The sequence below is a fragment of the Euleptes europaea genome, chromosome 8, assembly GCF_029931775.1.
Source record: "Euleptes europaea isolate rEulEur1 chromosome 8, rEulEur1.hap1, whole genome shotgun sequence".
In the NCBI taxonomy this organism is placed as follows: domain Eukaryota; kingdom Metazoa; phylum Chordata; class Lepidosauria; order Squamata; family Sphaerodactylidae; genus Euleptes; species Euleptes europaea.
Window position 1 is genome coordinate 23,874,331 of NC_079319.1, and position 25,305 is coordinate 23,899,635.

Genomic DNA, 25,305 nt, shown 5'->3' on the forward strand with positions numbered 1-25,305 from the left:
TCTACACTACCGGCGAAGAATAAACTTCTGGAGAGTGGTGTAATATCTATTTTGTGACTTCTTTAAAATTTTGCACAATATTTCTTATATTGTACTTTATACCTTGTTTACAATAAACATCCAGTTTTGTGTAATACAGACACATGTGCCTTGTCACTTTTTTGATAATTTTTTTTGTGTGGAAAATGGACATTAAAAACACTGCTCATTAATTCTGGCTTGGAGCTTTCTAAAGACAGTTAACATTGTAGATGAGGGGGTCCCCAATCTTTTAAAGCCTGTAGGCACTTTTGGTATTTTGACAAAGGGCAATAGACACAATCACAAAATGACTGCTGCACGAGGCGGAGCCAACTATAAAATGTCAGAGATTGAGGTTATATAAAACTCGAATAGTAACTCTTAAAACGTTTTAGGCAGAAGCTCTGTTTAAGAGGATTCCTTTAATCTGCACAGCCCTTCAGAATCCCTGCGGGAAAAGCCCAGCCTAGCCCTACCCACTTTCTCAAAGCACTTGGTGGGCACCAGGAAAGGTGTTGGCAGGCGCCAAGGGACCCATGGGCACTGCATTGGGATCTAGAAGAATCAAGGCTCATTCATTGTAACTTTCATTCATTCATTTTGCCCTGTTGGTTGAAAAAGTATACCCTGTTAGGGCTGCCACCTCCGTGTTGGGAAATTTCTAGAGATTTTGGGGGTGGAGTCTGGGGAGGGCAGGATTTGGGCAGGGGAGGAACTTCAATGGGGTATAACATCATAGAGCCCACTTTCTGAAGCAGCCATTTCCTCCAAGGGAAATGAACTTACTGACTAACATTTCTGGGTGTCAACAACTACCCAAAATAGGATATAATAGAACTATGTCCATCCGTGACGAAGTAATTCATACTGATCTACCATCTGACACAGATGGACAGAACAATATCAAAAGTCATTACCGATGCCATAAGTGCCTTGCGTGTAATCTGGCACTTGAAGTGAAAGAGTTTAAGAGATTAGATAGTGACTTTGTATTCAAGCTCAATTATTTTTCGAATTGCAATACAAAATATTGTGTTTATTGTTTAATTTGCCCATGTCAAAAAATTTATATTGGTTCATCAACACGCCCTATTAAAACAAGAATTCTTGAACATAAGTCCAGAATAAGGGCGGGCATTTGTTCAGCTCCTGTAGTAGAACATTTTCTAAAATCACGTCATAACGAAAACGACCTCCTTTTTTTGTCGTTTGGCGTTTAAAAGGCAAATTATTTGACAAAAGAAACAATGAACGCCTACTCAGACAAAAGGAAGCTTACTTTATTCACTTATTTCAATCTTTAGAACCCTTCGGTTTAAATCTGGATAATGATTTATCTTGCTTCATGTAGCCTATGTCCCTTTAAGAAGCATGTACTGAGAAACGCCACCTGGAGCTCTTTTAATCTCCAACACTCTGCAGTCTGTTAGTTACTTGCATTATCCCATTGGGAACAGTTAAATTGGTCGAATCGTCTGTACAACTATGGATTTGGAATGATGTAACCTGTATTGGAACCCTACTACTTAAACTCCACATAGTTGTGTTTTCATCCTCATGAGAGATTGAAATGAATTTTGGATGTTCATATGTGCATATATTGAAAACCCCAATTGTAAGTAACATTTACCTTTCATGTGATTATTTTAGCAAATAAGAATGAAATCATTTAAGTATTTTTTTCATGTATAGGAATGGAACTGAAGAAGAAAATAGAAACGATCGTCTTCCTATCAACTTCTACATGAAATCTTTTTTGCCCTCATTCCACTGTACTTTTGTACCTTATGGACTATAGAAATAGTATTTATGAACAAGTGTACCTTTTGGACTATTGAAATAGTTTTGTATATAGTATTGTTAGTCCTTTTCGTTGTTTATGTGTGCACTTAATATACTTAGTCACAGTTCTAGTATTGTCAGTTGTTATTGCCAGATTTCCCTGCACTTCCTTCCTTACCTGTTGGTATTAGTGCAGAGGTGTTTACCGTATTTTGATTGCTGCCACCTGGAGGTTGGCAGTCCTAGTTAAAGTTGTTGCTCCCAAGTGTCTCCCATGTGTTTCGTTACTACCCAGTTTGTTTAATAAAACAGTTTGTTTTAATCTGCATGGGTCCTCACACCTCAAGTTTTAACTGGTCACCTGGCAATACCCTCACTAGTGTGTGTGTGTTTGTGGGGGGTGCTGTGTGGAAGAGTGAAGGGGGGGTACTCAAAAGCCCAGGCCAGAGACGTGGCAGCTGGCTAAGGCCCTTGCCTGTTCCAGAGCTGAAGGGGGCAGGAAGGAAGGACAGGTGTGTGGGGCTCCAGTGCTCCAGGGGGGGACAGTCACCCATGTTAGACAAACCTCCACATGGTCCCCTGCGCCCATGATAGAAGGTTAAACTTCAGGCCTGTAAACTAAGTATTTGGTTCCCATTTACGGTTTTTGAGCAATGAGCCCCAATCATATATGCAGAACTCGGAATAAATTAGCAAGATTCACTGTTGATGACTTTGCTGCAGAGGTTGGCACTATCCAGATGTCCTTCAGCCTTACCTGACCTCTCCCAAGGAAGAGGGATTATTACTATGTGGGAATGGACTCCTGAGACATAAGGATGATTAGCATGTGGGCGTTACAATAATCCTGCATTACAATAATCACCAGTCTGTAATTCTCTTGAGTCTCTTGAAGTTCCACTTCACAAAGAAATGCTGGTTTTTCAAGAACACTCCCTTAGCTAAGCGGTATTATTGTCTTGGCAAAGCTTGGCAGGTCTGCTCTCAGGCGGCAGACAGTGCCAATGTGGCATACGTTTGAAGAACTAAAAAGACCAGGGTCGGTTCCTCACTATAATCATTTTGCATTTCTTTTCCACTGCTCGAAAACATATACAAGCACACTGAATTCCCCCTGCCCCAAACATAGCAGGCTACTTGTAAATCATATGCTTACTTGTTTCTTTGCTGTCAAGTAACATAGTCTTTCTTACGTGTGTAATAATCTATAAACATCAGTTCAAGAAGGTGTAAGCATACAGTTCTGCCTGATTAACATTCATCCTAAATTATCTGTTCCTTAGGGCAATTGACAGGAGGCTGTATAGTGTGAATTGGTTGCCCTGAGAAGAAGATGACAAAGAAGAAGAGTTGGTTTTGACATGCCGACTTTCTGTACCACTTAAGGGAGACTCAAACCAACTTACAATCACCTTCCCTTCCCCTCCCCACAACAGACACTCTGTGAGGTAGGTGGGGCTGAGAGAGCTCTAAAAGAGCTGTGACTAGCCCAAGGTCACCCAGCTGGCTTCATGTGTAGGAGTGGGGAAGCAAATCCAGTTCACCAGATTAGCCTCTGCCACTCATGTGGAGGAGTGGGGAATCAATCCCGAGTCTCCAGATCAGAGTCCACCGCTCTTAACCACTATACCACGCTGGCTCTCATGCTGAGAGTGCTTTCATATTTTCAGTAACAACTTCATAAAGGTGGTTTAGAAGGTAAAATTTCTCAAATTAATAAAACAGCACTTAATACTTAAAATCTAAGTAGAAAGTCAAAATGGCTATGCATCTCCCAAATTGATGATACCATGTATGTTGTGTTTTGTTCAGTAACTTGGAGTAATAGAGCAATACTATTCTTGAACAACATTATACACCTGGGCAAAACCAGCCTTACCCTCCTTCGCTTGTATGTAGTTTTTAAAGGACTAAATTGTAGAACCAAATGTTAAAGGTTGATTCTGATAAGGAACCCCACATTTTTTAATGTTCTAGAATTCCAGGGTTTGGCTTTTGTTTAAAACAACCATTGTCTTATGTCCCTGAGGCAAATCTAACCAATTCAATTTTTAAATTTTTGGGTAAACTTAACAGTGTGCAGTTAGCTCCTTGCTCAGAGGCAAGGATTTACTGGAAGTCATTCACAGAGAATAACTGGAGACCAGTTAACTCAGTAGGGATTCTTGCAGAGAAGCAAAAGACTTAAGTTCTGTATACCTCCTACACTAAGAAAATACAGTAACCCACTTGTTTCAGTTTGAAAGCTATACCTAATTTATGATTTGTAAACAATTATCTCAGCTCATGCAGAGGCAGGCCATGGCAAACCGCTTCTGAACATCTCTTGCCTTCAAAACCCTACAACACTTTACACATACACACACTCACAAACAATTATGAAAGGTAGCTTAGTAGAAGAAGAAGAGTTGGTTTTTATATGCCGACTTTCTCTGCCACTTAAGGGAGACTCAAACCGGCTTACAATCGCCTTCCCTTCCCCTCCCCACAACAGACACCCTGTGAGGTGGGTGAGGCTAAGAGAACGTGACTGGCCCAAGGTCACCCCGCTGGCTTCATGTGTAGGAGTGGGAAAACAAATCCAGTTCACCAGATTAGCCTCCACCACTCATGTGGAGGAGTGGGGAATCAAACCCAGTTCTCCAGATCAGACTCCACTGCTCCAAACCACCGCTCTTAACCACTACACCATGCTGGCTCTCTCCTTTATACCCAATGGCATATAAATTATTAAGGCAAGCAGGTGATGTGAAAGAGCTCTGCCTGAGGCCCTGGAGAGCTGCTGTTGGTCAGCGTAGTAGCTCTGAGTTATTGAATGTCCCATCCTGTTGATTGTATTGACTTATTCTGTGTAATCCACATTGTGTCCAAGAGAGAAAGGCAGACTATAAAATCAAGAAACAAATAATTCCAGAATTAACAAATTGTTTCTAGAACTAGGCCACTGCCCTGTGTCAAAAACATCTCCAATCATGACTGATATGTCCACAGCGTAGCCACATTGCCAAAGTAAAAGACTCAAGAGATCAAATGGGTCAGCCAGACCTTAGGGCTATTTTAAAATAGTATAGACATGTTGACATACAACACTAACAAGTTTAAATAACTTACAGGGCAGTCTTGCATGCAGAGTGACCATGAGGTTCTTAGGTCACAGGAATCTGCCAAGAATTACAAGTGACCCAGCCAGTTATGAATACCACTAAAACTTCTCAGAAGCATCCCTTAATATTTATAACACAACGCCTGTAAAGGTAGTCCCCAGTGCAAGCACCAAGTCATTACTGACCCATGGGGTGATGTCACATCCCAACGTTTACTAGGCAGACTTTGTTTAGGGGGTGGGTTGTCATTGCCTTCCCCAGTCGTCTACACTTTACCCCCAACAAGCTGGGTACTCATTTTACCACCCTCGGAAGGATAGAAGGATGAGTCAACCTTGAGCTGACTACCTGAAACCGACTTCAGTTGGGATCGAACTCAGGTCGGGAGCAGAGCTTTTGACTGCAGTACTGCAGCTTACCACTCTGTGCCACGGGGCTCCTACAACGTCTGCAGAGGTAGAAAATCTCATTTACACCCTATGGCATATAAATTATGAAGTGCTTTCCTTTAATTCTAAAAAGTTTTAAATTATTTACAAAACGATACCTGTAGAACCACGGTGTGCTGGGGATGGCCAACTTCAGTATTATCCGTGGTCACACTATTCTTCAGGCACCGATTCAGGGGCTAGAAGTGTGCTCTGAAACTCAAGCTCACCCCGTTATGCTTAGTCAGGCTCTACAGAGCACTCTTCACTTCATAGTTATGAAGTGTGCACAAAGAGGCATCGGGTTGGAACCAGTGATGCATGAGCAGAAAAGAAAATGTACTCGGCACAGTTTCGCTTGCACAACCAGCAGCGCAATGTTTCAGCAACACAAAGCACTTAATACAATTTTTGACAAAATAACACTCTGCGTATGGAGAATTGGGATGAACAACAGATGGTTCACATGGTTTTGAAATGGTTTCAGAAGAAATACTTTGTGCTATGTCCTGCTCACTTGGAAGAAGAAGAAGAGTTGGTTTTTATATGCTGATTTTCTCTACCTTTAAGGAGAATCAAACTGTCTTACAATCTCCTTCCCTTCCCCTCCCCACAACAGACACCCTGTGAGGTAGGTGGGGCTGAGAGGGTTCAGAGAACTATGACTAGCCCAAGGTCACCCAGCTGGCTTCATGTGTAGGAGTGGGGAATGAAACCCGGTTCTCCAGATTAGAGTCCACAGCTCCTAACCTCTACACCAGGATATAAATGTTCTCATTTCTCAAAAGCAGACAGTGATGAGTTATTCCAGTGCTTTTGCTTGTGCAAGGGTGGTTGTGCATGCAGAAATCTGCCATGGGATCTGTGACAGAAATCTTAAAACTTGCTAAGGCTCAGGAGTGCCACCTAGAGCATCTGGGAACATAGATTACATTACAATAAAGATATTCAGTTCCATTCCACATTGGACCATCCTGGCATGGTCCAGTCACCACTGGTGTGTGTTGCAAAAAGTTCTCTTTCAGACAATGTTAGGAAATGCTCTTGCATGGCCTGTTCCTGTCTGTCCGGAAGCTCAGAAAAGTCCTGCTGCCGTCCCAGCCAGCGTGGTGTAGTGGTTTTTCTCCTCTCCGTCCCCTTGCCTAACTGCCCACCTGTTCTTCTACTCCACCCGTTTGCTTCACCCACTCACTATTTTCTTCTCCCCACACTCTTGTTGAGTCTCCTTCCTTTCTTCTCTTGTAGTTGCCACCCTAGGGTCAGAGTTTGGGGGTGTTTTACCCTACAGTATCCTTTTGAGGTGGGCCACAGGAGGTTCCTCAGTTGCTGGGGGAGGCTCCTCTCTCCCTTACCTGTACCTCTTCCCTTTCCTCCTTTGCTGCCCTGTATCCTGCCTTTCAAAGGAGTCCATGGGGGCAGGGTTCTTTGGGGTGTGGCCAGTGGGGGGGCTGGGTTCCCAGTGCAGGCCTCCTCCCCCCATGCCCCATACTTCTCCACTGCCTCAAAAGGCCTCCTCCTTAATCCATGCAGGTCCATGAAGGTTGGAGACACTGCCAGCCTCAACCGTGGAGTTGCTGGCAGGTGTGGCTTGGCCATGGCACTCCACTTCCTTGCTATGTTGTGTGGTGGACACAGCCAGCTCAGGGAATGTCCCAGCCTTCCCTGGCTGTGGGTTTTCTGGCTCTTTCTCCCCTGCTTATGGGCATTACCTGGGCCCTGAAGCCACTGGTGCTGCCTTGGCCTGGGTGGGAACCTGTGTTACCTGCCCAGGAGCCCCCTTTGGCCCTAGTAAGTTTGGGGGCAGGGGCCCTGACCCCAGCCACCTACCCCCATCCTTTCCCTGCTGTTGATCCACATGCGGGGGCTGCTAGTTCAGTACAGTTTTGACCCCTGATGGATTTCCCTTGCGCTTGGTTTCATTCCCAGCTTGGTTTCTGTTGCTATCAATGCTCTTTGAACAAGAAGGATTGTTTAGACTACCCACACAAGTGTAAGATAGCAGCCGTAACTGCTAGGTGGTCAACAAAGTGCCTTGTTCCAAGGCCACATGCTCAAAGTGTGCTCATGATGCCCCCTACAGAGGTTTTCGGTACAGGAATTCACCTGGGGACAGCAGGGCGAAGAAAGCAGGGGCTTTGCAAGTGTCTTGCCTGGCCTGGATGTGAGAGAAACAATGGAAGAATGAAAGACTGAATATGACCAACAGCTTTGCAAGGTGGGATATGGAAGTTGCACCTGAGCTTTGAAATAGGGTTGCCAGGTCGCTCTTCGCTACCTGCGGGAGGTTATTGGGGTAGAGCTTGATTAGGGCGGGGTTTGGGGAGAGGAGGGACTTCAATGCCATAGAGTCCAATTGCCAAAGCGGCCATTTTCTTTAGGTGAACTGATCTCTATCGGCTGGAGATCAGTTGTAATAGCAGGAGATCTCCAGCTATTACCTGGAACTTGACAACCCTACCTTTAAAACATTCACTGGTACTGCAAGTTGTGATTTTTGTAAACACATTGGCACGTGGCTGAAGAATAGGGTTGCCAGGTCCCTCTTCGCCACCAGCAGGAGTTTTTTGGGGCGGAGCCTGAAGAGGGCAGGGTTTGGGGAGGGGAAGGACTTTAATGCCATAGAGTTCAATTGCCAAAGCGGCCATTTTCTCCAGGGGAACTGATCTCTTGGCTGGAGATCAGTTGTAATAGCAGGAGATCTCCAGCTAGTACCTGGAGGTTGGCAACCCTACTGAAGAGTCAGGGGTCTAACAGATCAAGGATTTCGGTACAATCGTCAAAGGCCTACATGCGAATGATGTGGACAGATTTGGGGAGCAAGTATGTCTCTTTGCTGACCATCCTTAAGCTGCAGATCCCAGGAAGAAGCCCCATATACTCCTGAAGTGGGGAAATTGATGCTGCTTGCTATCCAACTGTTCATAACTGTGCCCTACCAATCAGAGGGAACCCAGATCTGTTTGTCAGCGCAAGCAAGGGTAATCGTCCTTGAACCCCTGCTGGACAAATCCACACGGAAAGCCCCCAGAATGCTTTGTTGATTGCTGGCACAACATGAAGTCTCTAAGACTTCAGCTGTAAAGTGCATCACGTTGCCTGTTTCTTACAAACAGATGTGCACACAAGAACAAGGCTCCTGAGTTAGAGCGTAGAGACTGCTTATCTCTAAGGATAAGGCAGCAGGAAGCCTTAGGTGGGCAGGCATGTGGAGAAAACAGTCCTGCTTGTTTTATCACCAAGGAATGAGGGGGTACATGTGTGTGCACATTTGCAAGTGCAGATCTAACCATGGTGCGGGATCTTTGTGTCCATGTATACACAAGCATGTCTGGAAATGATACTACAGAAAGGAAGAGAAGGCAGTTGTAAAAATCAAAGCCTCCATTCAGGCTACAAGGGATAGAGTGAAAAGTAGAAAAGAGTCATTTTGCAAAGGCCATGCAAGTGATGAGACTGTTTTGCTGTAAAAATGGCAAAATCATCATTGGAGCTGGCCCAAAGGACACTTGTGGACCAGAACTAGACAATGCTTTCCATCTGTGTGTTTGGCACATAAAGTGTATTCCAAGTATAGGGTAACAGACAGGTTAAGGGAAAGAGGGGAGGTTTGGGAAAGGCTGCAGAAATGTTGAGGAAAACCTGGATGATGCAAGGAAACATCATGATGCTGTGGGGCAGCAGTACAAAAAAACCATTTCTGAACAGCATAGAATCCAAGGCAACTCTCTCGTACAGAGATGGCCTGAGGCATTTGCTGTGGGTAGGGTTGCCAGGTCCCTTTGCAACTGCTGGGAGGTTTTTGGGGTGGAGCCTGAGGAGGGTGGGGTGAGGGGAAGGACTTCAATGTCATAGAGTCCAATTGCCAAAGCATCCATTTTCTCCGGGTGAACAGATATCTATCGGCTGGAGATCAGTTGTAATAGGAGATCTCCAGCTAGTACCTGGTGGTTGGCAACCCTAGCTATGGGCATGCAGGAGTACCTGGAATTAAGGTCCCATTCACACTACAGCCCAAGTTGCCCTGTGTGTGTGTATAAAGTGCTATGAAGTCACAGCCAACATATAGCGACCTCTGGTGGGGTTTTCAAGGCAAATAATTAAGCAGAGGTGGTTTGCCATTGCAAGAACCAATGAACTCTGACAGTGAAAGCCTTAGACAATATTTTGCAACACTTTATTTCCGCTTTTGTTGCCCTGTGATCTGAATTGGAGGGGGGTAAGAATGATTTTGCATAGACTAGCACATCTACTTCTCCATGATCTGACTGGTAAATAAATGAGGGAAGTGTCTGCCAACTATTATTACAAATCTTTATGTGCCACCTGTCTTCCTCATTGCATTGGTATTTCCTAAAGTATGTAAACATTGCAGATTAATGTATAAGAGAAATTTGTATCAAATATTGCTCACACCAGAAGAAAAAGACTGAAACAGATTCATAAATGAAACCACAGACTAACTGAGGACATATCCTTAAGTGACCTTGTCACAAATACTTTGAACTTTATTTATAAACACTCCTGATAATGCTTCTACTACTCTATCTGGTATGTTGTAACTTAATATCTTCCCCCTAAAAGAGACAAGCCATATTTCTCCGCTGAATATAAAAGTGAGAGCCTGAAGGAGTCGTTCATTAAAAGAGGTGATAGAATAGTAATTGCTCTTGCAGAACAGAACAAGACTTGGAAAATACTCATGCTCAGAAACCAGTGGAAGAAGATTTCATTCCCCAAGACTCTCTGTTTCTGGCCTAAAGTTAGCATTCTTCAACAAAAGAACTTCGAAGGGAGACTCCAGTGTGAAACCACTGAAATAGAATCTATCAGAAAATGTGGTGGCGTTTACTAGGCCTTGAACAAAGACTGTACATTTCTCTGTCATTATGTGTGTAAATACCAAAACTAGAGATACTGTATTTTCACCATTTACTGTGTGAGTGGTCACTGTGCTTATTTTGAATGCATTTGAATTTTACATAGTAACATGACATCCTGCTAGGGTTGCCAACCTCCAGGTACTAGCTGGAAATCTCCTTTTATTACAAGTGATCTCTAGCCGATAGAGATCAGTTCACCCGGAGAAAATGGCCGCTTTGGCAATTGGACTCTGTGGCATTGAAGTCTCTCCCCTCCCTAAACCCCACCCTCCTCAGGCTCTGCCCCCAAACCTCCCGCTGGTAGCGAAGAGGGACCTGGCAACCCTACATCCTGCAGTTTTTGCATTTCATGTCCTTTTCACTGTGTATTTTTCTTCTCCATAACCATGTATATGTCTGCAAACTAAGGATCCACTTTATGCATTTGACGAAACAGGCTCTAATCCATGACCGTTTATGTAATTAATAACAACAATATAATCTTTAAGGTGCCACAAGACTCCTGTTTCTGATGAATTGCAATAAGTATAAGGTTTGATTCCTGTTTAAATGTTTGAATTGTTGATGGATTTATTGGGGAGGAATTCCGATTCTTTGGTATATGTGTCTGCCTGTCTGTATGCCCAAATTCCTGAGGAATCTTCATAATTAACAGAAACCAAGTTTGCAGATTAGCTTGTACAGGACGAAGAGTAATTGGTTCCATTGCTTCTGATGTTTTAGCTGGCAGACTGCATGGAGGTTTGGAGTGGGCATGTGGAACAATGATAGGTGGGCAGACTTGACAGAAAGACATGGGAGAATGCATGGGATCATTAAGGGTAACCACTACCTGACATGACTCACACGTACTGCGACTGCAGGGGAAATGTTTAGCTAGAAGGGAAGAAAGGGTTTGTTGAGGATCAGACATTGTGAAAGAAAAAGTTATTGTGATGACTGAAACTACAGCAGGTGATGTTTGTGTATTGTGTGCAAAGGAAGGTTGGGAGAAACAGTATAATTACCACTGCACTGGAGTTTTACTGGATTTCTGTGGCCCACTTAAGTCACCATTCAGTGGCAATGTTAGCCTGGTATGGGGAGGGATCAAGGGGTTACTTCAGGCTATGATTATTTCTGTCTAGGGAACTTCACCTGCCAGAAGCTATAAACAGACAGTCAGGCTGGCGTTATACAAATATATGCCACCTAGTGGTAAAATTACCCAGTTTCAATCCCTTTTCCCCCCTTTAACAATCTTTAGAGAATCTCTCTGTGTGTAAGTGCTGCCCAGTCACTTCAGACTTTATGTCGACCCTATGAATTAATGTCCCCCAGAACATCGTAGCATTACCAGTCTTGCTCAGATCTTGCAAACTGAGGGCCGTGGCTTCCTTTATAGAGTTAATCCTCCACATATTGGGTCTTTCCCTTTTCCTGATGCCTTTAAATTTTCCTAGTGTTGTCCATGAAAAGTCTTAAAGATTTGAATAGGAAAGAAAAGCGCAGTTCTCAGCAAACACTAAGAAGAAGAGTTGGTTTTTATATGCCGACTTTCTCTGCCACTTAGGAAGAATCAAACTAGTTTATAATCACCTTCTCTTCCCCTCCCCACAACAGACACCCTGTGAAGTAGGTGGGGCTGAGAGAGCTCTAAGAGAGCTGTGACCAGCCCAAGGTCACCCAGCTGGCTTCGTGTGGAGGAGTGGGGAAACCAACCTGGTTCACCAGATTAGTGTCCACCACTCATGTGGAGGAGTGGGGAATCAAACCTGGTTCTCCAGATTACAGTCCACCACTCTTAACCACTACACCACACTGGCTCTCAAAGAGGCAGCTGTTGGTAATAAACAAAGTACCTGTTCCGCTCTTGTGAAGAAAATTATCTGCCGTTAGACGAAGGCAGAGGATCAATTACTGCCTGAAAATATTTTATACATCTTGTGATGTGTGACTTATTCTGTATCAAGCTTTTAAAAATAGTATAGACTTTATTCTTGCAAGATGCAAAGAAAATTCTCATTATTCCTCAGAAAATTCTCATTATTCCTCATTATCCCGCTACCCACACAGTTTGACATTATCTCAGGGCCCCACATTCTGTCATTTGCCCTTTCCATACTGTGCACCCTTCTCCTGAATGCCGTGCACACTTATGGATTGGAGAACCTTAGTATAAAGGTTTTGAAACCTTTATACTGATAATTTAAAATAGCAGAAATGACTTAGATGTATCTTTCATCTTTTTTTTAACTAGGGTGTTTGTTTTCCTGCAAGAAAAGAAACAACACTTTCATGGGAATCGCTTCTAATTTCCCAAGCCTCACTTATTTATTTATTTATTTATTTATTTATTTATTTATTTATTTATTTATTCTTCAAATTTCTATCCTGCCAAAGCTGTACATCCTACATGGATAGTGTTGTCAGTTTACAAAATAGGGTTGCCAGCTCTAGGTTGGGAAATTCCTGGAGATTTGGAGGTGGACCCTGGAGAAGGCAGGGACCTCAGCAAGGCATAATGTCATAGAGTCCATCCTCCAAAGCAGACATTTTTTCCAGAGCATTTGATCTCTGCTATGTGAAGATCAGTTGTAATTCTATGAGATCAGTAGACCCCACCTGGAGGCAGGCAATCCTATTACAAAGTGGTCTCTCTAGCTGTCCCTTTAATATCTTTTTATTTTGCAAGCAATTGTCAGGTGACGCTCTTTAACCTCCTGCCATTAAAAGCTTCAGCTGTCCATTTCCATTCATTAAACCTTCATGAAAGAGATAAGATCCCCCCATTTAGTTGGCAACCTCATATATGTATATGACTTTTATGAAGCATGTTGCATTCGTATTGGTGCTTGTGGTAAGCAGGCATGTCTAGTCTCCTAGAACTACAAATAATGGACATTTCCTACAAATTAAGCATCCAGGGTATGTATTTTGGAACACAACTACCTGTTGCTGTGCATTTGTAATTTCTTATCCAGATATCCCTTCCGCATCTCCCCCCCCCCAACAGGTATGACACTACCTTGATTGGTCATGTACATCTTATGTGCAGGTGCATTTTTTTAAACCCTATTTCCAAATGATCATGTAATTCTGCTAGTATTTCAATACTACGCTGGCTTGAATCTCAGCTGACTATGTCCTGTCCATCATCCTGGGCACAGAAAAGATGTTCCTGCCCTGATGAGGGAAGGAAGAGGGATTCAAGTTTGCCTCGCATTCCAGCCTTGTAAAGTCTGCATCTAAAATGGGCCAGACCCCACTCTATCATGTTTTCATCCCACCCTTCTTCCGAGGAACTCAGGATAGCTTGCACATCTCTCATCTCCTCATTATCTCCTCACAACATCACTCTGAGATATGTTGGGCTGAGAGGGGGTGACTGGTCAAAGATCATCCTCTGAACTTCAGGACTGAGCAGGCTTTGGAAAAGATGTTGTCCTACTGAAAGAAATTTTGGCTGCCTTCATTCTAATACCATGTAAAATGGTGAATTTTCCTGTCTCCCCCTCCCTTCCCTCCACTTTTCACCTTTTGCATTGTTTCAAATGTAAGCTGTTCTGGAAGGGCCTTGTTCTATTGTTATTCCTTTGAGGGTATGTGCTACAAGTTTAAGTGCCTCATAACCAGTAATATATAATAGTCTCCCCGCGTGTTGCAACTGCCAAACAAGCAGAAGTGCTTTAAAGTAAGGCTAACAAACTTGCACTCAAGCCAACAGATTTACAAGCGCTGTCGTTGTTGAAAGAGGGTTACACGGTTGCTAACATACGGCTAAAGGGTGCTGTTAAAAAACACACAACAGTAATCCCCCTGGGATTCCAGTGAAGTTACATCCTTACGCTGATCGGCTACCAGAGCTGATCATCCATGGTCTTCAAAGCAAACTCAGCAGGCAAGGAGGACATGGGCGTGGAGATTCTATTCTTACAAGACTGGTAGGCCCTATGGAGTAAGTGATGTCATCATCATTCACTCCAGGTGGCAATATGATCTCCTTGGTGACTGTTGAGTAGTTGTACTCCTTTCCTTGGCAGGTCTTAAATTCTTCCTCATGTTCAGCTGACACTTTGACTTTCCCATCTTGTATTTTAACAGTAATGTCCTCTGGATCAAAACCCTTAACGTCCATTAAAGCTAAAAGCTTTGGACGAGCGGATGATGCCAGCATCTTAGCAACCCTTCTTCGAATCCTGCAATAAAGAAGAAGATTTCACAATCTCGTTCATTAATTCAATTAAAGTGTTTCTACCCTACTTTTCTCCCTGGAGGAACCCAAAACAGTTTATTTGTTTTTGTTTTTCTGTCAAGCCACAGCTGACTTATGACAACCCTGTATGGTTTGCAAGGCAAAAGACCTTTGGAGGTGGTTTGCCATTGCCTGCTATGCTGCCCTGGACTTCCTTGGAGATCTCCTATCCAAATACTAGCCAGGGTCAGTGCTAAAAGAGTGTGTGACTAGCCCAACGTCACCGAGCAAGCTTCCATGCCGTGAGTGGGGATTTGAACCTGGGTTTCCCAGGTCCTAGTCTGATACCTTAACCATTACATCATGCTGGCTCTCTCCAAAATATAATACAATAAACATCATATAAATTTGCCGGTAAATAAGCATTTTACAGGTGAAAATATATGTTTGTAACACCCATGTTGCCAGTGCTGGGGATGGTGGCAACTACAGTGGGAGGCTTGGGTCTCCCTCCCCTGACTGTGTGCCTCCTAGAGACTTCTGGTTGGCCACTGTGTGAAACAGGGGGCTGGACTAAATGGATCATTGTTCTAAGGTTTTAATTCCAACTCTGCCTTGGGAGCTTGGGCCAGTCACTCTCTCTCAGCCTAATGCAGAGTGGTTCTTGTGAGAATAAAGTGGAAGAGAGAAAAATCTGAAACTGGGCCCTCATATGCCTGTGGAGTGTGGAAGCCTCAGAACATGCCACTCTGTACCTAATCTGGATAGGTCCCTAGGGAAAATGTAGGGATGCCAGCCTCCAGATGGGACCTGGGGATCACCTGGAATTACAGCTCATCTTCAGACTACAGATATCAGTTCCCCTGGAGAAAATGGATACTTAGGAGGGTGGACTGTATGGCATTGTATTCTACTGAGGTTCTTGTCCTCACCAGGCTCCACCCCCAAATCTCCAGGAGTTTCCCAACCTGGATCTAGGAACCCTATACCCACCGGTGGCTGGGGGTACCTGACAACCCTATGAAAATGTGACATATAATTAGGCTCACAGAGGTGGACTGGAGGTCTTAAAACAACTTCCTTAAATGAAATGGTCTTCTAATAGTCAAGAACTCGGTTGTATGTGCAGAAGAGCAGGAGAACTTGGGCCTGCTTCCTGGACAAAAAGTGGTTCCACACCAAAAAAAAATGAAATCTACATTTCAAATGTTACATATAATTTGCATGTGCTTGGAGGTTGAGGCCAATCACATACAGGCAGGGAAAGACATATTCATAAGGGACTATGTCTTCTTGAATGGAAATATTTTCCATATAGCAATGTATGTCATGTTTGAAGCTACCCTCAGGTTCAGGGTAATTTCATAAATTACACTAAAATAATAAAATTATTTTTCTCCTTCACATTATAATACAGAAAGCAAATAGAGAACATAGAAGCAATCCATTTCAAATAGCGATATATGGTCTTGATAGGGTTGTCAACCTCCAGGTACTAGCTGGAGATCTCCTGCTATTACAACTGATCTCCAGCCGATAAAGATCAGTTCATCTGGAGAAAATGGCCACGTTGGCAATTGGACTCTATGGCATTGAATGCAGGTGGAAACAAAGAGGCATCCTACAGGGCATCCAATTCATTACCCCACATAAGATCCAAGAGAGAGAAAGAGATTCTGCATCCTAAAGTGCTACAGCCAATTCACAGCAGTGTCTGTCTGCTTTCTTCCAGAATCTGAATTTCTCTATCTTCACGCACAGAAACAAATGTGTTCCTTCTCTTCAGCTGTCCCATCCTCTCTGATGGTTGTTCGGACAGAACCATTACGGTCCATTGAGGAGATTAGGGGCAGATTGGAAGGGGGAGACATGACCCTGGAAAAGGAACCTACCCCAGCCTGCCTTAGCTCCACCCCTAGCCCCCTGAGAGTGAAGTGCCTATAAACTTCATTTATAGGAAAACATATATTCTTTCATATGTATAAACATTCATAGGTTCATGAGGTTCTATGCTCAAGAATAGAGCATAGCATCAGGCAAATATATTCTACCCGCACATGGAAACTTTGGGAACATTGGCATCCATAACTATAAGAGGCCAACAGAACACATTGCCTGGTACAGGCTTTCCCCTGTAGAGAAAAACAGTGTCTTACCTTCACTGTTAGGAATGTGAATCACAAGACCAAGTGCTTGCTTAGAAACAGCTTCTACCAATCTCTATATACTATGTTAATTAAAGAAAGGCAGACAACCAATGTTTGGTAAGTCGACGTAATTGGAACATCCCTAACCAGAAGTTATAACTGGGGTAGCAATCCTTTGTTCTGTATGAAGACTGTCCTGCGCATTAGGGCAGTTTCATCCGGTATGTATTATTGAGCTCAATAAACTACTGCTTTGAACTATCAACCTCCCACTGTGTTATATTAATTCGAAATTAATACTATAACACAGGCATTACAAGAGGAGGAAGGGAAAGCCTGTCTGGCAGCTAGGGTTGCCAACCTCCAGGTAACAATTTACAAGTGAAACTTGGATTGCAATAATAGTTAGTCAATAAAAAGCAATCACTATGGCTATTAATAACAAACCAATGATAACATTAGCTTATAAATTCAATATCTGATTTATCTTGTTGTTTCTTCACAAAGATAGAAAATATACAGAATATCATATAACAAACAAAACAGGCTTCCGGTAATTTTCCTGTTTCATATAATCTTTCATCAGTTGGTAAGTATGGTTTTGAAAAAATTATAGTTCATTAATCCTCTGTTTCTTCTTTTTTTCAGATTCTTTATTGAAGAGTTGCTGAGGATTATTATTGCACAATGGCGATCCCACGTTGTATCTCTTAATTAGACAACTTTTTTCACGTCTTACATCCTTAAGATATACCAATCATATGGTGAGTATTCTTATACTCAACATGATATAAGAATACTCACCATATGATTGGTATATCTTAAGGATGTAAGACGTGAAAAAAAGTTGTCTAATTAAGAGATACAACGTGGGATCGCCATTGTGCAATAATAATCCTCAGCAACTCTTCAGTAAAGAATCTGAAAAAAAGAAGAAACAGAGGATTAATGAACTATAATTTTTTCAAAACCATACGTACCAACTGATGAAAGATTATATGAAACAGGAAAATTACCGGAAGCCTGTTTTGTTTGTTATATGATATTCTGTATATTTTCTATCTTTGTGAAGAAACAACAAGATAAATCAGATATTGAATTTATAAGCTAATGTTATCATTGGTTTGTTATTAATAGCCATAGTGATTGCTTTTTATTGACTAACCTCCAGGTAACAGCTGGAGATCTCCTGCTATTACAACTAATCTCCAGCCGATAGAGATCAGTTCACCTGGAGAAAATAGCCATTTTGGCAATTGGACTCTATGGCATTGAAGTTCCTCCCCTCCCCAAACCCACCTCAGGCTCCCAAAACCTCCCACCAGTGGCGAAGAGGGACCTGGCAGCCCTACTGGCAGCCCTGAGCAGGAGAGGCCCAGCAAAGCTGGACAGCCGGACAAAGGGAGATGGGGGCAGGCCCGTCCTGGTCCTTCACTGCAGTGAAGCCAGCAGAAAAGCTCATAAAACCCGAAGTGAAATTGCAAACTTTTCAAAAAAATTAAGTGCCTAGTTTACCAATAATCCTACACACTCACCCCATACGCTTGGCAACCAAAATGCCTTAATGGGGAAGCAGGATTATTTCTGGTTTAGCAATGAGACAGAAAGGAGATGCCTGGGAGAGGAAATAATTTTTAAAGAAAAACTCCGAACAGTCTGAAATAGCAACATAATAGTACAGCTCTTCCCAGCTACTCTTTTCTTCCCCATCCACCCAAGTGTACCCTTGTAGCAACTCTTTTAATTTATGCTAGGGAAGAAATAGAAGAGAGAAGAAGAACGAGAGAGCTGTTGAGTGACTCCCTATGAAAAGTGGAAGAGCAGCATCTCCTAAACTCCACATCATACAGTAGTAAGCGGGGGGTGGGGGGGTGTTAATCCCTGGTGACTAGCATACTACCCTGGTGATCTTTCAAAATCTTAATTTCAAAATGTTTATTTCTTGCCGCCAACAGTTCACATTTTTATAGCATTGGCCTGAACTTATGCATAAGTAAGTTGCCCTGAGTTCCAAAGGAATTTGTCCCATGTAAGAACACATGAGGCTGCAAACGTAAGTACCACAAAGGTGTATTTTTTCCCAAGTGGGTTGGTCAAACGTAGCTTCTTCACACAATCATCGTCTACTTTTTGTAAGACGGAATGTGTTAGCAAAGTTGTTAGTCTAGTAACAGAGCGAGGAAAGTGGCTTTCTATAATTTAAACAGGTACATTTGGAGTATAGTACTAGTTAAAAGGTTTCTCAGAGCAGCACAGTGACAACCTACATAGATACTATCTGTTGAACTATGGAAAGAATCCCAGGAAAGCAACTGAAAACCACTTCTTCTATATTACACTCAAAACGCAACACCATGCTAATATTTGGATCAGAGTGTAACACAGAAGTGGTTTTCAGTTGCTTCCTGGGTAGGGCTGCCAACCTCCAGGTGGCGGCTGGAGATCTCCTGCTATTACAACTTATCTCCAGCCGATAGAGAGCAGTTCACCTGTAGAAAATGGCTGCTTTGGCAGTTGGAGTCTATGGCACTGAAGTCCCTCCCCTCCCCAAAACCCGCCCGCCGGTGACAAAGAGGGACCTGGCAACCCTATTTCTGGGGTTCTTTGAGGAGAGGATTTGTAACAGCCAACAAGCTTCTTGAAAGACAATTTGTCTGCCATTTAGGATTGCCAGCTCTGGCTTGAGAAATTCCTGGAGTTTTAGAGGTGATGCCTGAGGAGAGCAGAGGTGGGGGAAGGAAGGAAGCTCAGGGAGGATGTGGTGCTGTGAAATCTGTCCTTTAAAGCTGCCATATCCCCCAGGGGAGCTGATCTCTGTAGTCTGGAGATCAGTTGTAATTCCAGGATAATTTTGGGCTTCATCCTGAGGCTTGGTAACCTTACTGCCAGTACTGATTTCCCCTTACCAGACAAAGCCACAAACTGAGTATGCTCTAAGACATATTCTCAGCTGTTGGAGTAGAGACCACCCATACTACAGATCTTCAGCAGCATGTGAGTGCCTTTGTAAGGAATTAAGAGTAGGGAATGTTAGGGATTCCAGAAGAAAAGGAAATGCTTCCTGTGTTCTTCTACTTTCCTTACGTGATGAAGAATTTATAGCCATGTGATTAAAAAGGGAGAAGGACATGTGTATGTCTTCTGGGGAATGCTCCATCAGCCAGTTGAAAATGGCCCTTGAGACCCAAGCCTGTTCCTCTCCCTTTCTTCAGAACGTCTAACAGGAACATTAAAAATATATTACCATGCCATTTGGTTAAACGATAAACTTTAATTTGATCATACCAAGGAACAAATATGGAACAAAGTTTATAGTTTATAATGACAACAATAACAAAAAAAAACACAACAGCAGTACATTAAACATCCTTGTACAGTCAAGATATGTTTCAATACTTGGTTCCAAAATACGTTCCAATGTTATACTTTGTTCCAATATTATACAGGGTGGGAAATAAATTTAACAAAATAAAAATAAATAACAAATCTATTTTCCATTGCATACTTCCCCACTCCCCAGCCCGTTTTAAACCTCGTAAGGTATGAATCGCCTAAGTGATATGTCAGAGAAAGTTTTACCTGGCCAGTTCTTGCTCAGCTTCTATTCTAGCTCGAATAGCTCTCCTCTCCAGCGCTGAGAGGCATGGTATTCGACATGGGCTGCAGCACAAGGTGCTACAGAGGCAGTGTGGATACGGATGGAGAGAACAGCAGCAATGTGGGTGGAGACTTACGTCACAGAGGCAATGTAAGTGCAGATGGCGGTTGCACAAGGTATGGCAGCAATGCATGTCCATGAGTCTTAAGCGCCTCTTGATTTCTCTGTCAGTTCGCCTTAAATCTCGCCTCACAGTTTCCAGAGCCTGACAGAGCGATGCCATTAGTAAGCATTAAACCATATTAGCGTACGAGCACAACCTTTGATAAAAGGGCACTCGTCGGGGGAAAAAATTGGTCTTGCAAGCCCTGGCCAGAAGTTTGCTTTAAGAGCAAGCATCTGGTGGTTCAGTTGTATTCCAGCATGCTGTTTATGACATCATTACTCTGCTGGTATGTCACAGTTGGGCCATTGCCGTGGGAACTGTAAACAGTGGATATATCCCAGACAGCTACTCAGTGTAAAGGACTACTCTGATGGAGAATGAAGACTGGCATTTAATGTACAGAATAATCTAGGATTTCCAGTTCTTTGGCTTGGTTAAAAGCCATTAGCAGCCTGTATTATATACTCAGATGTTTTGAATGTACTAAGTCCTTTTAAAAGGGAATATGAGTACATTGTGGGTGTTTTCTTAAACTGGTTTTATTTTAAAAACAAAATAAACAATAATTGTAAATGCCTGTACCTTCACCATGTTGCTTGTCCACATGATTGATTACTAAAATAACGTATTTTATCAATATAGATAGACAGTTTTATTACTATTATTTTGTTTTTCTCAACTGAGTGGCTTCCCTTGCCAACCCCCCCCCCCAAAAAAAAAATTATTAGGTATCATTCCCCCATAAAATGATTCTTCTTTTGTTATTTGGGTGTTTGAAAAGATGTTGAGGTGGGAATCAAAAAATGCAGTTTGGGGAAACATTTTAAAATGGACCCAAAACTTTATTTGAACACACAGAAACACATGATTGAGGCTTAAAGCAAAGTGAGACCCCAGCCAAATAGAATCAAGAAATTGTGCTATAAAGTTGACAATATTAGATTGAAATTCAAAGCTCAGCTCAGGAATCATGTTATGTTAAAAAAGTTGAAAGTATTCCTGAACCAAACTATTTTGATTACCTGTTCAGGAAGTAACAAGGTAGAAGGAGCAGTTGCTTCCAAGCAACTTTCCCAGAGAAAAAACTTGTTTGTTTGAAATGTGTAGGGATTCAGTTCATCTGAGCATTTCATAATTTCTTAATTCCCACTGGATTTTACCCTGTTTATTTTTTCTTACATTAAGAGGAAAATGAACACATGAAGCTGCCTTATACTGAATCAGTCCCTTAGTCCATCAAAGTCAGTATTGTCTACTCAGACCGCCAGCGGCTCTCCAGGGTCTCAGGAAGAGGTCTTTCACATCACCTACTTGCCTAGTCCCTTTAACTGGAGACGCCAGGGATTGAACCAAGTAGATGCTCTACCTCTGAGCTTCACTATGAAACAAGTTCACTTTTCAAACTTTTGTAGTAACCAGGGGGGACTTGAACTACAACTGTGACAAATTTCAGTTTTCCATCTATTGAGGAAGTTCTTTAACACCTTCTAATGATCTAGTAGTGCCTCTGTAACAATGCTTATCAGAAATTGCTCTGATTAGAGACAGTCCCACAGAACAAAATTAGGTACTTTACTGTCAGAACGAGTACCGCTGGGTACCGAGCTGATCCTGCTAATTTCTGTGGACTAGCAGCAATCAGCATAGGGGCAGGATTTTGAACATCCGAAGTGCACATTATTGGTGCTCTGATTCAAAGTGTCAACCACTTGTAAAACATTGCACAAAGACCACCCTAAGAGGTTTATTTTCTAGAAAGGACACTGGAGACATAGTAACAGCACCACCCACTATAATTCTGTCAAGTTTATTGTATAAGGCCATAGGATGTTATAATCTAAAACAATATAACACGTTAAAATATACAAAACCAGAATCATTAAAAGAACACGGAAATTAAGAAATTAAAATATGCCCATTCGGCTCTATGCAGCTTTACAGCCATTCGTAATTTGCTTCGCCCTGATTTTCTTGGCTGCCAGGCCAAAAACATCCACTATAGTTGCGAGGGAGCACATAATCAACCAAAACAATATTTATTATGGTAGATTCAGTGGCAACAGAGAGCATCCTCTATTTATTTATTTAAAAAATTATATCCCTCCTCGTTCAAGGCAGTTTACGATAATCAATCAATTCATTTATTGCGGTCAATAGACCAAAACAGTTTACAATAATAATGAAAACCATGTTAAGTTAAAACCAAAAATAAAATGCAAATCTCCTAATCTCTCCCCCTTCCCCTTAAAAGGTGGCTGCCATTCAAACCCACTGGCAAACAGGCAGGCCTTGCAGCACCTCCTGAAGATCTCCAAGGAGGGGGGCTCTTCACTTCTTCAAGGAGCCCATTCCACAGAGATGGAGCCACGATTATCGATCCCAAACGGGCCACTTTAAGGGGTGGGATAGTCAACAGATGGTTGCCTGATGGCCATAGCTGATGCACAGAAACGTGGAAGAGGAGATGTTCCTTCAAATGAACTAAACTAGTGTTTTGGTGTAGTATCTCTTTCGGATGGCTGAAAATGATTTATAAAACAACGCAGGCTTATCTGCTTGAAGTGGGAAATAAGATCCCAAGCTACACACCAGGAAAGGGGCTGACACTTTTATTTTGATGGATGGAACTGGGATGGAGATGAAAGAATCAACATGCCACATTCCGGCTTTTTGACCAGCCTGTCCATCACTTTGATAAATTATTCCTGCCCTTCACCCATTTGCACATGGTACTTTAATTTGCATACAGGATTCATTTGGGTCCTTGCTCTTCTGGCTCTATTGATTCATTAGCTCATGCCCTCTTGGAATGCCACTTTTATAAGGAACTTTGATCACATTATATCTCTCCCCTTTTAACATATAAATCTAATGCCTCTGTGTCTGACATAATGCCTTTTCTACTAAGTGACAGGGATCCCAAGGCTACATTGTCAGTGGCAAGATTTGTTTCAGTCCTTATATCCTTCAAACATTAGATATATGCTGTTCAAGATCAATGGATCAAGGAGCTTCTAAGGGATAAAGGAAAGGATTCATTTAGGTGCAGAACACAAAACTCCTTTAATGTATACTTTTAAAGTGATGAATCAAAAGTCATCTTGGAGGGAATTTTTGAACCTGCAGTCCAAGTTCTGTTTAGCCTAGGAAGGGAACCCCCAAACCAGAGGGAAAGTCCATGTGAAGCAGCTTTGGGGTGCAGCTCAGAAAGGAATATGAACAATCCTCAGGAAGCTGTGTACCAATAAAGGCCTCTTGGACAAATCCCCCCAAAAGAGGGATGTGTGAGCATTGTAGATCAAATTGGGCAGCAACTACCTTTTCTATTGCTTTTTATAGTATCGTGCCTTAATTCTAGCAGCTTGTAGACTATCCCCAAATATCAGTGGTTTATAGAATATATGTGTAGTTAATACAGGTTTTAAAAAAACCTAATCTCTGGGGTTTGGGACTGAACCTCTTGGAACAGGGCTTACCTGGGAAAAGGTGCTGAAATGGACAGTTCCGGCACAGAGAGCAGGAAGGGTGGGAGAAATGGCAAACTGAACTTTCCTCACTTCCTCACATGCACACTTTCGCCAAAGGGTCAACAGGCTGGCTGGAGACAGTGTGGAAATTGGTATGTTCTCAGGGGTGAACCAGCTTGAAAGAATCTTCTATTGCTGGCAAATGACCTGAGTTCCTCCTGAGGGAAAACGTTCTTCTAAATCCTGGCTCCTGGCAACTCCTGGAGCTGAGACCCCAAGAAGGTGGAGGAAGTTAGAGGATGGGAAAGCCAGGGGCTATAGTCTGTCACAGCACCAAGTGTGGGATTATTTTCCCATATGTCTGCAAGCAGTGCCTAGCGCCAATCTCATTATTCTATGGAAGGTGGAATAAATTCTCCCTGATTTACTCCTGTAGAAGCATACATATGCATCCAGCAGAGAGTAAATACCACTGTTTGGCCCCTCAAAGGAAGACAATATTGCTCCTTGAATTAACTGCCAAAATATTTCTGCTGCAGTCTGCCTCTACTGCGCTATGGGTTAAAGTTAGGCAAATGAGTCTTGAATGCCCACAAACTTGAGCCTTGTTCACGTAATAGCAAATCTTGGTTTGGAATTAGGTCTAAACCAAGCCCATTGAATTCCTTGTGGCTATCCTTGCTGCTCCACAACAGGGCTTTGGCAAACAACTTACCGCAATCTGGTTCTTGCTGGCTTATTACTTTTTGGGGGGCACCTCTGTATGAATGATATAACATTTTTAACAAGCTACTGAATGATTCTCCATTCAGACTTTGAAGATCCAACTCAACCACTAAATGAAAAGCAGCTCTATGTAATGTAAAAGTGTTAAAAGAGCCAGTGTGGTATAGTGGTTACAGTGTCAGACCGGGACCTGATCCAGATTTGAATCCCCACGCTGCCATGAAAGCTTTCTGGGTGACCTCTCCCAGTTTAACTCACCTCACAGGGTGGTGGCGGTTAAGATCAAATGGAGGAGGACTATGCAAACCACTTTGGGTTTGCATTGGGGAGAAAAAGAGAGTATAAATATCTAACTAAACTATTAAAATGAGCTGTTGTTTAGCATTTACAGTGCGTAGGAGTCTCTCACATGCACAAACATGCAAAGTATCCCAGGTGATGGTTCAGCAGTATTATTTTTCGCCTATGCACACGTAAACCAAATGAGAACTCGAGGCACAGGTACAGCAATACCTTTGATTCACCTATGTTGCTTGCCAGAAATCCAAACCTTCCACAAATGCATTGCGTTTAAGATAAACTGAACAATCTGCTGAAGATGGTTAACAGTTTCCTATCACGTGACTGGAGTGCTAGACTTATGCGATAACACATTTGATGCTGCTTTCTTTAAGCAATATAGGGCATTAGGCTTACATTAAAATAAAGGTCCCCTGTGCAAGCACTGGGTCATTCCTGACTCATGGGGTGATGTTACATCCCGACGTTTACTAGGCAGACTTTGTTTACGGGGTGGTCTGCCATTGCCTTCT

The 25,305-nt window shown here is 42.6% G+C and overlaps 1 protein-coding gene across 1 annotated transcript; it reads right to left on the reverse strand.

Annotated features, from left to right (window-relative positions):
• Positions 1-14,077: 14,077 nt before the first annotated feature.
• On the reverse strand, positions 14,078-20,417 carry ODF1 (outer dense fiber of sperm tails 1). Its single transcript, XM_056854847.1, has 2 exons — positions 20,116-20,417; positions 14,078-14,393 (listed from the first exon to the last, which is right to left on the reverse strand). The coding sequence occupies exons 1-2, from the start codon at positions 20,415-20,417 to the stop codon at positions 14,078-14,080; spliced, it is 618 nt and encodes a 205-aa protein (XP_056710825.1).
• Positions 20,418-25,305: the final 4,888 nt, after the last annotated feature.

Bases quoted from the DNA above. Each gene is read 5' to 3' on its own strand.
- ODF1 (XM_056854847.1), bottom strand. From the start codon at position 20,417: ATGGCATCGCTCTGTCAGGCTCTGGAAACTGTGAGGCGAGATTTAAGG. The intron at 14,394-20,115 runs GTAAAACTTTCT...TCTTTATTGCAG, and splicing joins GCTGAGCAAGAACTGGCCAG to GATTCGAAGAAGGGTTGCTA.